This window comes from Salmo salar, chromosome 13 (genome assembly GCF_965601325.2).
Source record: "Salmo salar chromosome 13, fSalSal1, whole genome shotgun sequence".
In the NCBI taxonomy this organism is placed as follows: Eukaryota; Metazoa; Chordata; class Actinopteri; order Salmoniformes; family Salmonidae; genus Salmo; species Salmo salar.
This window is the reverse complement of record NC_138303.1, coordinates 108622991-108638071: the sequence shown is the minus strand read 5'-3', so window position 1 is coordinate 108638071 and position 15081 is coordinate 108622991. Positions and strand designations below refer to the sequence as shown.

Here is a 15081-nt window from a genome sequence, read left to right as displayed (position 1 = left end):
CTTGTTTTTAAAACAAGTGTTTTCATGCTTGATCACCAGGCAGACTGCTACTTCTGCTGCCGTTCGTCCCAGAAAACACAACACAAACCCCTAACGGCAACCAGACCGCAACCAAACTGTTTACTAAGACATAACATAAACATTCCTCTATCAGGAATTCATTGTTGCTTAAGAGACTAACCATGGCAACCAGAAACAGTTATGAAGCAACCAGATAACACTGGTTGCCAAAAGGCCTTTGACCCCTAAACAGGGAAATACCCCAACACACCATTTATCCAATAAGCTGCCTACACCACACGCAGCTTGCATTGTACATTGTGTGCTACTGCTGCTGCTAAGAGAACATTGTGGCAAGACATCTGGTTTAAACCCCCATTGTACTGCTAAGAGAACTTTGTGGCAAGACATCAGGTTTAAACCCCCATTGTACTGCTAAGAGAACGTTGTGGCAAGACATCTGGTTTAAACCCCCATTGTACTGCTAAGAGAACGTTGTGGCAAGACATCTGGTTTAAACCCCCATTGTACTGCTAGGAGAACATTGTGGCAAGACATCTGGTTTAAACCCCCATTGTACTGCTAAGAGAACATTGTGGCAAGACACCTGGTTTAAACCCCCCATTGTACTGCTAAGAGAACGTTGTGGCAAGACATCTGGTTTAAACCCCCATTGTACTGCTAGGAGAACGTTGTGGCAAGACATCTGGTTTAAACCCCCATTGTACTGCTAAGAGAACGTTGTGGCAAGACATCTGGTTTAAACCCCCATTGTACTGCTAAGAGAACGTTGTGGCAAGACATCTGGTTTAAACCCCCATTGTACTTCTAGAAGAACGTTGTGGCAAGACATCTGGTTTAAACCCCCCATTGTATTGCTAAGAGAACGTTGTGGCAAGACATCTGGTTTAAACCCCCATTGTACTTCTAGAATAACGTTGTGGCAAGACGTCTGGTTTTAACCCCCCATTGTACTGCTAGGAGAACGTTGTGGCAAGACATCTGGTTTAAACCCCCATTGTACTGCTAAGAGAACGTTGTGGCAAGACGTCTGGTTTAAACCCCCCATTGTACAGCTAGGAGAACGTTGTGGCAAGACATCTGGTTTAAACCCCCATTGTACTGCTAGGAGAACGTTGTGGCAAGACATCTGGTTTAAACCCCCATTGTACTGCAAGGAGAACGTTGTGGCAAGACATCTGGTTTAAACCCCCCATTGTACTGCTAGGAGAACGTTGTGGCAAGACATCTGGTTTAAACCCCCATTGTACTGCTAGGAGAACGTTGTGGCAAGACATCTGGTTTAAACCCCCATTTTACTGCTAGGAGAACGTTGTGGCAAGACATCTGGTTTAAACCCCCATTTTACTGCTAGGAGAACGTTGTGGTTTAAACCCCCAAACCTGAATACTATTTGACAACAGCTACCTCCTGACCTTCAGCGCCAGTCAAGCAAATGATTGACTGAGAGGTTAGCAGTTCAGTATGTGTTTACAAATGACAAGTCATTGCTGAGCTAAGACCATCCCCATAGCCAATCCCCTCAACCCGTCCATCATAACAGACTGGAAAGACCCAGTAGTCTTGGCCTGAGCATGAGCCACAGGAGAGTCCAGCTGCATGCTATCACCGTGCTGAAAGCAGATTGACTGCCTCCCCCTCTCTCTGACTCACCCTCATCCTCCTTCGTCGCTCACTGCTCACCAGAAATCGTGAAGCAGGGAGGCCTAGCTATCATCACTGTGGACTCACAAACAAGCTTTCACAGTAGTCTGATTTACACACAGTGAAGACCAGGAAGTCTCTACTCTCTACATTCAGACCAGGACGTCTCTACTCTCTACATTCAGACCAGGACGTCTCTACTCTCTACATTCAGACCAGGAAGTCTGTACTCTCTACATTCAGACCAGGAAGTCTCTACTCTCTACATTCAGACCAGAGGGTCTCTACTCTCTACATTCAGACCAGAGGGTCTCTACTCTCTACATTCAGACCAGAGGGTCTCTACTCTCTACATTCAGACCAGGAGGTCTCTACTCTCTACATTCAGACCAGAGGGTCTCTACTCTCTACATTCAGACCAGAGGGTCTCTACTCTCTACATTTAGACCAGAGGGTCTCTACTCTCTACATTCAGACCAGAGGGTCTCTACTCTCTACATTCAGACCAGAGGGTCTCTACTCTCTACATTCAGACCAGAGGGTCTCTACTCTCTACATTCAGACCAGAGGGTCTCTACTCTCTACATTCAGACCAGAGGGTCTCTACTCTCTACATTCAGACCAGGACGTCTCTACTCTCTACATTCAGACCAGGACGTCTCTACTCTCTACATTCAGACCAGGAGGTCTCTACTCTCTACATTCAGACCAGGAGGTCTCTACTCTCTACATTCAGACCAGAGGGTCTCTACTCTCTACATTCAGACCAGGAGGTCTCTACTCTCTACATTCAGACCAGGAGGTCTCTACTCTCTACATTCAGACCAGAGGGTCTCTACTCTCTACATTCAGACCAGAGGGTCTCTACTCTCTACATTCAGACCAGAGGGTCTCTACTCTCTACATTCAGACCAGGAGGGTCTCTACTCTCTACATTCAGACCAGAGGGTCTCTACTCTCTACATTCAGACCAGGAGGTCTCTACTCTCTACATTCAGACCAGAGGGTCTCTACTCTCTACATTCAGACCAGAGGGTCTCTACTCTCTACATTCAGACCAGAGGGTCTCTACTCTCTACATTCAGACCAGAGGGTCTCTACTCTCTACATTCAGACCAGAGGGTCTCTACTCTCTACATTCAGACCAGAGGGTCTCTACTCTCTACATTCAGACCAGAGGGTCTCTACTCTCTACATTCAGACCAGGACGTCTCTACTCTCTACATTCAGACCAGGACGTCTCTACTCTCTACATTCAGACCAGGAGGTCTCTACTCTCTACATTCAGACCAGAGGGTCTCTACTCTCTACATTCAGACCAGGAGGTCTCTACTCTCTACATTCAGACCAGAGGGTCTCTACTCTCTACATTCAGACCAGGACGTCTCTACTCTCTACATTCAGACCAGGACATCTCTACTCTCTACATTCAGACCAGGACGTCTCTACTCTCTACATTCAGACCAGAGGGTCTCTACTCTCTACATTCAGACCAGGAAGTCTCTACTCTCTACATTCAGACCAGAGGGTCTCTACTCTCTACATTCAGACCAGGACGTCTCTAGACAATTCCTCCTTGGAATCAAGCTCTCCAACCTCTCCTATTCCAAAACAACAGCTTGTGTCAGTTATGCTATTCTTCCCGCTGGCTGCCAAATGTCTAACAAACAGACATCATATTTCATGTTTGGCAGCTTAGAAGATCTTCCTGATCCCCAAACACAGTACTTAGCTTAGAAGATAAACAGGAAATGATGCTATCTTCACCTTCGTCCAGCTACAGAAACATGAAAGAAGCCATTGTTTACACCCCCATAGTGATGCATCACGTAACAAACATTTTTTTATAACATTCCAGTATTTTTGACCATTTATCCAACTTTGCTCAACAAAACTGCAAACTCACTCCACACACCACACCTGAGTACGGAACGCAGTCCGTAAACTGGAGAGATAACAGATTCTAAGATGAGTCTGTAGGTCCCAACGTCTCCTTAGACGACCAGCTGTGGAACAGACAGACCACAGACTACAGAGCAGGTGAAACCTCTAGAACCAACCCTACCCCCAGAACGTTACCCTAGAACCAACCCTACCCCCAGAACGTTACCCTAGAACCAACCCTACCCCCAGAACGTTACCCTAGAACCAACCCTACCCCCAGAACATTACCCTAGAACCAACCCTACCCCCAGAACATTACCCTAGAACCAACCCTACCCCCAGAACGTTACCCTAGAACCAACCCTACCCCCAGAACGTTACCCTAGAACCAGCCCTACCCCCCAGGTTACCCTAGAACCAACCCTACCCCCAGAACGTTACCCTAGAACCAACCCTACCCCCAGAACATTACCCTAGAACCAACCCTACCCCCAGAACGTTACCCTAGAACCAACCCTACCCCCAGAACGTTACCCTAGAACCAACCCTACCCCCAGAACATTACCCTAGAACCAACCCTACCCCCAGAACGTTACCCTAGAACCAGCCCTACCCCCCAGGTTACCCTAGAACCAACCCTACCCCCAGAACGTTACCCTAGAAACAACCCTACCCCCAGAACGTTACCCTAGAACCAACCCTACCCCCAGAACGTTACCCTAGAACCAGCCCTACCCCCCAGGTTACCCTAGAACCAACCCTACCCCCCAGGTTATCCTAGAACCAACCCTACCCCCAGAACGTTACCCTAGAACCAACCCTACCCCCCAGAACGTTACCCTAGAACCAACCCTACCCCCCAGGTTACCCTAGAACCAACCCTACCCCCAGAACGTTACCCTAGAACCAGCCCTACCCCCCAGGTTACCCTAGAACCAACCCTACCCCCAGAACGTTACCCTAGAAACAACCCTACCCCCAGAACGTTACCCTAGAACCAACCCTACCCCCAGAACGTTACCCTAGAACCAGCCCTACCCCCCAGGTTACCCTAGAACCAACCCTACCCCCCAGGTTACCCTAGAACCAACCCTACCCCCCAGGTTATCCTAGAACCAACCCTACCCCCAGAACGTTACCCTAGAACCAACCCTACCCCCAGAACGTTACCCTAGAACCAACCCTACCCCCAGAACATTACCCTAGAACCAACCCTACCCCCAGAACGTTACCCTAGAACCAGCCCTACCCCCCAGGTTACCCTAGAACCAACCCTACCCCCAGAACGTTACCCTAGAACCAACCCTACCCCCAGAACGTTACCCTAGAACCAACCCTACCCCCAGAACATTACCCTAGAACCAACCCTACCCCCAGAACGTTACCCTAGAACCAACCCTACCCCCAGAACGTTACCCTAGAACCAGCCCTACCCCCCAGGTTACCCTAGAACCAACCCTACCCCCCAGGTTACCCTAGAACCAACCCTACCCCCCAGGTTACCCTAGAACCAACCCTACCCCCAGAATGTTACCCTAGAACCAACCCTACCCCCAGAACATTACCCTAGAACCAACCCTACCCCCCAGAACGTTACCCTAGAACCAACCCTACCCCCCAGGTTACCCTACCCCCCAGGTTACCCTAGAACCAACCCTACCCCCCAGAACGTTACCCTAGAACCAACCCCAGGTTACTCTAGAACCAACCCTACCCCCCAGGTTACCCTAGAACCAACCCTTCCCCCCAGGTTACCCTAGAACCAACCCTACCCCCAGAACGTTACCCTAGAACCAACCCCAGGTTACCCTAGAACCAACCCTACCCCCCAGGTTACCCTAGAACCAACCCTACCCCCCAGGTTACCCTAGAACCAACCCTACCCCCCAGGTTACCCTAGAACCAACCCTACCCCCCAGGTTACCCTAGAACCAACCCTACCCCCAGAATGTTACCCTAGAACCAACCCTACCCCCAGAACATTACCCTAGAACCAACCCTACCCCCCAGAACGTTACCCTAGAACCAACCCTACCCCCCAGGTTACCCTACCCCCCAGGTTACCCTAGAACCAACCCTACCCCCCAGAACGTTACCCTAGAACCAACCCCAGGTTACTCTAGAACCAACCCTACCCCCCAGGTTACCCTAGAACCAACCCTTCCCCCCAGGTTACCCTAGAACCAACCCTACCCCCAGAACGTTACCCTAGAACCAACCCCAGGTTACCCTAGAACCAACCCTACCCCCCAGGTTACCCTAGAACCAACCCTACCCCCCAGGTTACCCTAGAACCAACCCTACCCCCCAGGTTACCCTAGAACCAACCCTACCCCCCAGGTTACCCTAGAACCAACCCTACCCCCAGAATGTTACCCTAGAACCAACCCTACCCCCAGAACATTACCCTAGAACCAACCCTACCCCCCAGAACGTTACCCTAGAACCAACCCTACCCCCCAGGTTACCCTACCCCCCAGGTTACCCTAGAACCAACCCTACCCCCCAGAACGTTACCCTAGAACCAACCCCAGGTTACTCTAGAACCAACCCTACCCCCCAGGTTACCCTAGAACCAACCCTTCCCCCCAGGTTACCCTAGAACCAACCCTACCCCCAGAACGTTACCCTAGAACCAACCCCAGGTTACCCTAGAACCAACCCTACCCCCCAGGTTACCCTGCCATAGGAGAATACTACAACCACGTTACAGCCCCTAGGATGTTACCTGGCTGTAAACCTCAACCTGCACCACCCCCAGAATCCTACCCTAACCTTGACCCTAACCCTCAGGTAGGAGGTGTTCCAGTTACCTGGTGAAGCGTAGCACCTTGGAGATGAGTCCGGTGGCCAGGCGGTTGACGCTGGTCTCAGAGGGGGACTTGCACAGCGCCCTGTCTGACCGCCTCAGCTCTCCCGGCCCCGGCCCCAGGCCTACATCCTCCTTCTTCTGCTTCCTTCGGAGCTTCCTCCTGTAGAAGGCCCCTAGCAGCTCCATGGTACAGTACTGTACGACACAACACCCTGCTTGGTCCGCTAACGTTACCGATCAACTCTAAAATGGCAGGCGGTGGGCAGAGGCTGGCGGGGTAGGCTAGCGAAGGAGGGTTAGAGACGGACGTCGTTAAACCAGCACGCAATTAGACGTCATTACCTCGCTAGCATACGATAAAGCATGAAGTAAACATCCTGCCCTGCGATGTTCTGGACACTGAGAACTAACAGAGAGAAGGAGATGGAGGGAGAGAGCGAGAGAGAGAGAGAGAGAGAGAGAGAGAGACTCAGTCCTTATTCAATATCTAAGGCCCAGAAATGAATTTGAACGCTCAGAGGGGAAACCCACCCCATGATAGCATGTGATCACACAGAACAATGATTCTAATCTTTTCTCTTCTTCTCTCCTCTTATGCATCCCAAATGGAACCCTATTTCCTCTATTCCCTACTATTGACCCTATTCCCTACTGTTGACCCTATTCCCTACTGTTGACCCTATTCCCTACTGTTGACCCTATTCCCTACTGTTGACCAGGACCCTATTCCCTACTGTTGACCAGGGCTCTACATGAAATAGGGGGCCATTTGAGGGGCACCCTATCAGTCGACACGTGACTCGCGACCTAGTCATCGAGCGGACACACACCCAGAGGCCATTAGGCAGGCGCTGAGCAAACATGTAGTACAGGAGAATCATCATCTAGCTACAGCGATCATCTGTCATTATTCAGGGTGTGTCTGGCTTCCTGTCATGGGTGTTGACATGATGGGTACACAGTCCTTTGGCTACTGGAGGAGATGGATGTGGTCTGTACAGTGAGTGAATGAGATGTTTTTAATCAGAGATGGATGTGGTCTGTACAGTGAGTGAATGAGATGTGTTTAATCAGAGATGGATGTGTTCTCTACAGTGAGTGAATGAGATGTTTTTAATCAGAGATGGATGTGGTCTGTACAGTGAGTGAATGAGATGTTTTTAATCAGAGATGGATGTGGTCTGTACAGTGAGTGTTTTAATCAGAGATGGATGTGGTCTGTACAGTGAGTGAATGAGATGTTTTAATCAGAGATGGATGTGGTCTGTACAGTGAGTGAATTAGATGTTTTTAATCAGAGATGGATGTGGTCTGTACAGTGAGTGAATTAGATGTTTTTAATCAGAGATGGATGTGGTCTGTACAGTGAGTGAATGAGATGTTTTAATCAGAGATGGATGTGGTCTGTACAGTGAGTGAATGGGATGTTTTAATCAGAGATGGATGTGGTCTGTACAGTGAGTGAATGAGATGTTTTAATCAGAGATGGATGTGGTCTGTACAGTGAGTGAATTAGATGTTTTTAATCAGAGATGGATGTGGTCTGTACAGTGAGTGAATTAGATGTTTTTAATCAGAGATGGATGTGGTCTGTACAGTGAGTGAATGAGATGTTTTAATCAGAGATGGATGTGGTCTGTACAGTGAGTGAATGAGATGTTTTTAATCAGCGATGGATGTGGTCTGTACAGTGAGTGAATTAGATGTTTTTAATCAGAGATGGATGTGGTCTGTACAGTGAGTGAATGAGATGTTTTTAATCAGAGATGGATGTGGTCTGTACAGTGAGTGAATTAGATGTTTTTAATCAGAGATGGATGTGGTCTGTACAGTGAGTGAATGAGATGTTTTTAATCAGAGATGGATGTGGTCTGTACAGTGAGTGTTTTAATCAGAGATGGATGTGTTCTCTACAGTGAGTGAATGAGATGTTTTTAATCAGAGATGGATGTGGTCTGTACAGTGAGTGAATGGGATGTTTTAATCAGAGATGGATGTGTTCTCTACAGTGAGTGAATGGGATGTTTTAATCAGAGATGGATGTGTTTTCTACAGTGAGTGAATGGGATGTTTTAATCAGAGATGGATGTGGTCTATACAGTGAGTGTTTTAATCAGAGATGGATGTGTTCTCTACAGTGAGTGAATGGGATGTTTTCTCCTGAGGTGAATAAGGGCACTAGGTAATATAGGAAGGATTGGGTATCTGTTTGTGAAGTAGCCGACTAGATGATGAATAAGAATATGAACACACACACACACACACACACACACACACACACCCCCCCCCGACTGAAGTGTGCAACAAAGCTACTGAACAGCCATGACACCCAATTAAACCTTGTACAAAGGGATGTGTCCCATTATCCCTCACTTTCCCTTGGGAGGACGGATTCTCCTGCCTGCTGACACTCCCATGAAACACAACCGTCGGGAATTTAACCCAACAACGTCCTGAGCGCCGAGAAAAGAAGAGGAACCCAGAGTGAGTAGTGGAGGAGAGAAGAGAGAGAAACACAAACACCATTATTCACAAAGTGTCTTAGGGAGGGCTGATCTAAGATCAGTTTTGCATTTCAGATCCTAATTATATGGACCCAGGGGGACCTGATCCTAGATCAGCACCTTTACTCAGAGATGCTTTGTGAATATGGGCCTAGCTGACCAGCTTCATTCTCAACAACATCATCCCCCCCATTGAAAAGCTGTTCATTGTAATCTGTGGTCAGGCCATAGAGAGAGAGAGAGAGAGAGAGAGAGAGAGAGAGAGAGAGAGAGACAGGGTGTGTCTCTGAAACAGAAACTTTATCTCCACTGTGGGAATGAACACAGTCTGTCTGGATAATCTTTTGATCTGAGAGGAAACTGAAATTGGAGAGGGGATTAGACGGAGCGAGGGGAGAGTAGGATGGAGGGGGAGAGGAGGAGGGAGAACGAGAGGACAGGTCAGAGGAGTACCTCAACACTGTACTATCTGACCAGACTAGAGGGAGGAGGAGGAGGAGGAGAAAGAGGAGGAGGAAAAGGAGGAGGAGGAGGAGGAGAAGGAGGAGGAGAAAGAGGACAAGGAGGTGAGGCCAGAGGAACAGCACCTCAACACTGTACTATCTGACCAGACTAGAGGGAGGAGGGGGAGGAGGAGAAAGAGGAGGAGGAGAAAGAGGAGGAGGAGAAAGAGGAGGAGAAAGAGGAGGAGGAAAAGGAGGAGGAGGAGGAGGAGGAGAAGGAAGAGGAGGAGGAGGAGAAAGAGGACAAGGAGGTGAGGCCAGAGGAACAGCACCTCAACACTGTACTATCTGACCAGACTAGAGGGAGGAGGAGGAGGAGGAGGAGGAGGAGGAGGAGGAGAAGGAGGAGGAGAAAGAGGACAAGGAGGTGAGGCCAGAGGAACAGCAGCTCAACACTGTACTGTCTGACCAGTCACCTCACTTCCTGGGCATGCTGCTATAGCCTATCACCATCTGGGGTTGTTTTAGAGTGGGGAGTTGTGGGGGATTCCTTAACTTCCAGAAGGACTGTGGGGTGGGGAGTTGTGGGGGATTCCTTAACTTCCAGAATGACTGTGGGGTGGGGAGTTGTGGGGGATTCCTTAACTTCCAGAAGGACTGTGGGGTGGGGGGTTGTGGGGATTCCTTAACTTCCAGAAGGACTGTGGGGGTTGTGGGGGATTCCTTAACTTCCAGAAGGACTGTGGGGTTGTGGGGGATTCCTTAACTTCCAGAATGACTGTGGGGTGGGGAGTTGTGGGGGATTCCTTAACTTCCAGAATGACTGTGGGGTGGGGAGTTGTGGGGGATTCCTTAACTTCCAGAATGACTGTGGGGTGGGGAGTTGTGGGGGATTCCTTAACTTCCAGAATGACTGTGGGGTGGGGAGTTGTGGGAGATTCCTTAACTTCCAGAATGACTGTGGGGTGGGGAGTTGTGGGGGATCCCTTAACTTCCAGAAGGACTGTGGGGTGGGGAGTTGTGGGGGATTCCTTAACTTCCAGAAGGACTGTGGGGTGGGGGGGATTCCTTAACTTCCAGAAGGACTGTGGGGTGGGGAGTTGTGAGGGATTCCTTAACTTCCAGAAGGACTGTGGGGTGGGGAGTTGTGGGGATTCCTTCACTTCCAGAAGGACTGGGGGATACTAGATCATAGTGAGCACCTATTAACAGTTATGACAGAGTGAGAGTGAGAGAGAGCAAGAGAAAGATTGTAAGAAAGATGGGAAGACATTGGGAGGCAGGACCATGAGACAGAAGGGAACTCTGAGTGGCCAACAGGACATTGAGACAGAAGGGAACTCTCAGTGGCCAACAGGACAATGAGACAGAAGGGAACTCTGAGTGGCCAACAGGACAGTGAGACAGAAGGGAACTCTGAGGGGCCAACAGGACATTGAGACAGAAGGGAACTCTGAGTGGCCAACAGGACAATGAGACAGAAGGGAACTCTGAGTGGCCAACAGGACAGTGAGAGAAGACAAACAGCAGAGCAGAGATCTCGGTTGGTGAATTACATTTTTTAATAATGTTTTGGTACGATTGTCTTATTTCAATGAACTAGCTGATGCTCAAATAAACACTCAATCACTTAATTTGCATAGAAATCCAAATAAAAACATTTAGATAGAAAGATGTATGTGTCATGTACGACAACTGCAGATGCATATCAACCAGCAGAGCATATCCTACGTATACACGTTTCAATAACAAATCTTCTTTAAAAAGAAAAACAGACAGCTGAGCTAAATGTATACAGCGTGCTCTTCAATAAGGGGTGGCAGGTAGCCTAGTGGTTAGAGCGTTGGACTAGTAACCGAAAGGTTATAAGATCAAATCCCGGAGCCGACAAGGTAAAAAATCTGTCGTTCTGCCCCTGAACTGTTCCGAGGCCGTCATTAAAAATAAGAATTTGTTCTGAACCGACTGCCTAGTTAAATAAGATGACCAGAGTTTGATTTCTAAAATCAGATTAGTTCTTAAATGTCATTAGCTGCCCAATACCATGGTAGGCATGTATAATGTTGGATGCATTGGACTATAAAGGTCTCTGAAGAATGATGTAGGATTATATGAGAAAGCAGTTGGGAAATATATGCTTAAGTTTCAAATACTCATTGTTCAGTGAATCAATCAAATGTATTTATAAAGCCCTTCTTACATCAGCTGATGTCACAAAGTGCTGTATAGAAACCCAGCCTAAATGTGTGTTACGCTCGTCCATGGAAGGGTTGAAGCGAGGTGGTAGGCGTACATCTTTCTTTATTAGATGACACTGGGGAAAAACAACAAAAATGAAACGCACAGTTCTGTAGGGCTGGAAAGCAACAGTACAAAAACAAGATCCCACAAACTAAAGGTGGAAAAAAGTCTGCCTAAGTATGATCCCCAATCAGAGACAACGATAGACAGCTGCCTCTGATTGGGAACCATACCCGGCCAACAAAGAAATAGAAAACATAGATTGCCCACCCTAGTCACACCCTGACCTAACCAAACAGAGAATAAAAGGGATCTCTAAGGTCAGGGCGTGACAATGTGAGTATATTTATGTGGTTTAAATGATTAGCCAAATTTTTCTACTAACCTTCTAAAAGTTGACGGTGGCAAATTCTTGCCCATCTATTATTATTTAACTAACTATGACTGGGTGAGGTATGTCTTCCATAATGTACATTTCATGTATATACTGTACATTCAAAACCAAGAACAACATCACTTTAAGTCTTTCACCATTTATTGAGTACGAGAACAAACAGCAAAAGTGTCTCTCAGCAGGCAGTATTTTTAAGTATCTAAATATATTGGAACTTACCAATATGTAACCTTACCAATCAACGTACTGTGTATAGAGAGAGAAGTGTCGTGGGGGAAACAATCTTACAATGTTTCAGTCCAGAAATGAGAGCTTTACTTTATTCTAAATGGAGACGGTAGAACTTCCATCAGCGCATGCTTCAGCATTCCCCACCTCTCTATAAGAGCATTTGTGTGCCCACCACCTACACAAGCAATTTTAGAAGCAATCCCATTCCTCAATCCCATTAACAATTTGAATTGCCCTGAGGCACCAGAGCATTAAGGTGCAGAACATTCTACAGAGTTCTCTGTCAGGGAGGGACGAGGGATGTGTGTATTTACATGGGACTGCCAAAAAACATGTCACTTTGTTACAAGTGACTTTTCGTGGCAGGTTAGGACAGCATTTTTGCTAACCCTAACCCTTTTCCTAACCTTAGACAAATTCTCCTAACCTGCTACGTTAGTTATCCTAACCTGCTACGTTAATTCTCCTAACCTGCTAAGTTAATTCTCCTAACCTGCTACATTAATTCTCCTAACCTGCTATGTTAATTCTCCTAACCTGCTACGTTAGTTCTCCTAACCTGCTAAGTTAATTCTCCTAACCTGCTACATTAATTCTCCTAACCTGCTACATTAATTCTCCTAACCTGCTATGTTAATTCTCCTAACCTGCTACGTTAGTTCTCCTAACCTGCTAAGTTAATTCTCCTAACCTGCTAAGTTAATTCTCCTAACCTGCTAAGTTAATTCTCCTAACCTGCTATGTTAGTTCTCCTAACCTGCTAAGTTAGTTCTCCTAACCTGCTACATTAATTCTCCTAACCTGCTACGTTAGTTCTCCTAACCTGCTATGTTAATTCTCCTAACCTGCTACGGAAAGTTATAGCTGTATCGAAGAGGTGTGTTTTCAGGGAGCCAGTTCTGATCCTACCACCCAGTCCCATGAGGGTACCATGGCCCACTTCCTGTCCCCTGCCCAATCTCCCTTCTGGTCCCTCTACACCCCTGTCCCAGGCTGTATAGCTCCGCCCCTGTCCCAGGCTGTTTCTGCTTCCTCTGGCCGCCTGGCTCTATCAGATCACGGCCCTCTGCTCTGCCTCACACCCATCAGATAACAGGCTGGAGCCCAGGGGCTGATGGGATACCTAACTAACGTCATGACCATGAGATGAGCTCCACTGGCCGTATCGGAGGGAGCAGCGACATCTTGGGACCAGAGTGTAACCTGTCAGACACTCTACAACTGCCTGGTTGTAATTCATACTACACCTTATAATGTCCTGACTAACAAGACACACAATACCCTGAAGAACTCCTTATTTTCCTTTATCGATAACTAAAGCAACTTTGAGTCTCACACAAATAAAAAGGCATGTGCTCCTAGAAGATAACACAGTTCAGACCGCTAACCCAACTTCCCTGTCCGCTAACCCAACTCCCCTGTCCGCTAACCCAACTCCCTGTCCGCTAACCCAACTCCCTGTCATCTAACCCAACTCCCTGTCCGCTAACCCAACTCCCTGTCCGCTAACCCAACTCCCTGTCCGCTAACCCAACTCCCTGTCCTCTAACCCAACTCCCTGTCCGCCATCCCAACTCCCTGTCCGCTAACCCAACTTCCCTGTCCGCTAACCCAACTTCCCTGTCCGCTAACCCAACTCCCTGTCCGCTAACCCAACTCCCTGTCCGCTAACCCAACTCCCTGTCCGCTAACCCAACTCCCTGTCCGCTACACAAAATAGCTATACTGACAATCTTGTTTTTCGGCCTACACATTACATCCAGGCTTGGTTGATCCAGCGTTGCTTTACCGTTTTGGCTCTAACACTGATCTGGGAAGCCTTCCAACCAGGACCAGTCCAGCTGTAGGATGGTGTTCATCTAACAACGAGAAGTTCTGTGACAAGAGGTGATGCATTCTATTGATGAAATTACACTGGCAACCTTAGTGACATATTCAATTAAACGAAGTCAGAGGACAACCTTGGCCTTACCTCACCTCGGGCTGACGCAAGAACACGGCCTGGTCTCCGCTCTATCAGATAAGAGTTTAGAAACAGACCCATATACATTTCATACATGTATGGCTCTGGATTAAAATAAGGAACACAACGCATGAGGTCATTCAGTTTATGTACCATAAATCAGACTAGATAAATATACAATATTGTGTAATACATTTGTTAAACTAGTTTGTAAAGCTTGTCTCAATTCCATTTGATTAAAGTATTACGGTTCTATAACTGTTTACATTCTGTGAGAGAGAGAGTCTTCAGTAAACTCAAGAATATCCCATTTAGGAGGAGAACAGAGGAGATCACCCATAGCAACTGGGTTTTAAGTTCAAACTGCCAAATGACATACAGTAGATGGAGAAACTAAGCTCCAACTAGTCTGTTCTACACTGCTCTGATCTACCCTACTAGGTTCTGCCCTGCTATGTTCTACCCTGCTCTACCCTGCTCTGTTCTACCCTGCTATGTTCTTCCCTGCTCTGAACTACCCTGCTAAGTTCTACCCTGCTCTGTTATGTTCTGCCCTGCTCTGTTCTAGCCCTGCTTTGTTCTAGCCCTGCTATGTTCTGCCCTGCTCTGTTCTACCCTGCTCTGTTCTGCCCTGCTATGTTCTGTCCTGCTATGGTCTACCCTGCTATGTTCTGTTCTACCCTGCTCTGTTCTGTTCTACCCTGCTCTGTTCTGCCCTGCTCTGTTCTGCCCTGCTCTGTCCTGCCCTGCTCTGTTCTGCTCTGTTCTACCCTGCTCTGTTCTACCCTGCTCTGTTCTGCCCTGATCTGTTGCTACCCTGCTCTGTTCTGGCCCCTGCTCTGTCGCTACCCTGCTCTGTTCTACCCTGCTCTGTTCTACCCTGCTCTGTTCTGTCCTGCTCTGTTCTGCTCGCCCTGCTCTGTTCTGCCCTGCTCTGTTCTACC

At 47.9% G+C, this 15081-nt stretch overlaps 1 protein-coding gene across 4 annotated transcripts in view; it reads right to left on the bottom strand.

The window, feature by feature from the left end:
• LOC106568520 (protein Shroom3) overlaps positions 1-15081 on the bottom strand; it is a 216360-nt gene that overhangs the window by 55646 nt on the left and 145633 nt on the right. The window contains exon 1 of one of the 4 annotated variants that reach the window (XM_045692632.2): positions 6363-6825. The exons of the other annotated variants lie outside the window; for them this stretch is intronic. Coding sequence (XP_045548588.2) covers positions 6363-6547 — 185 coding nt within the window. The 5' untranslated portion in view covers positions 6548-6825. Of the gene's footprint in view, positions 1-6362; positions 6826-15081 lie in introns of those variants that run through there. 4 annotated transcript variants of the gene reach the window in all.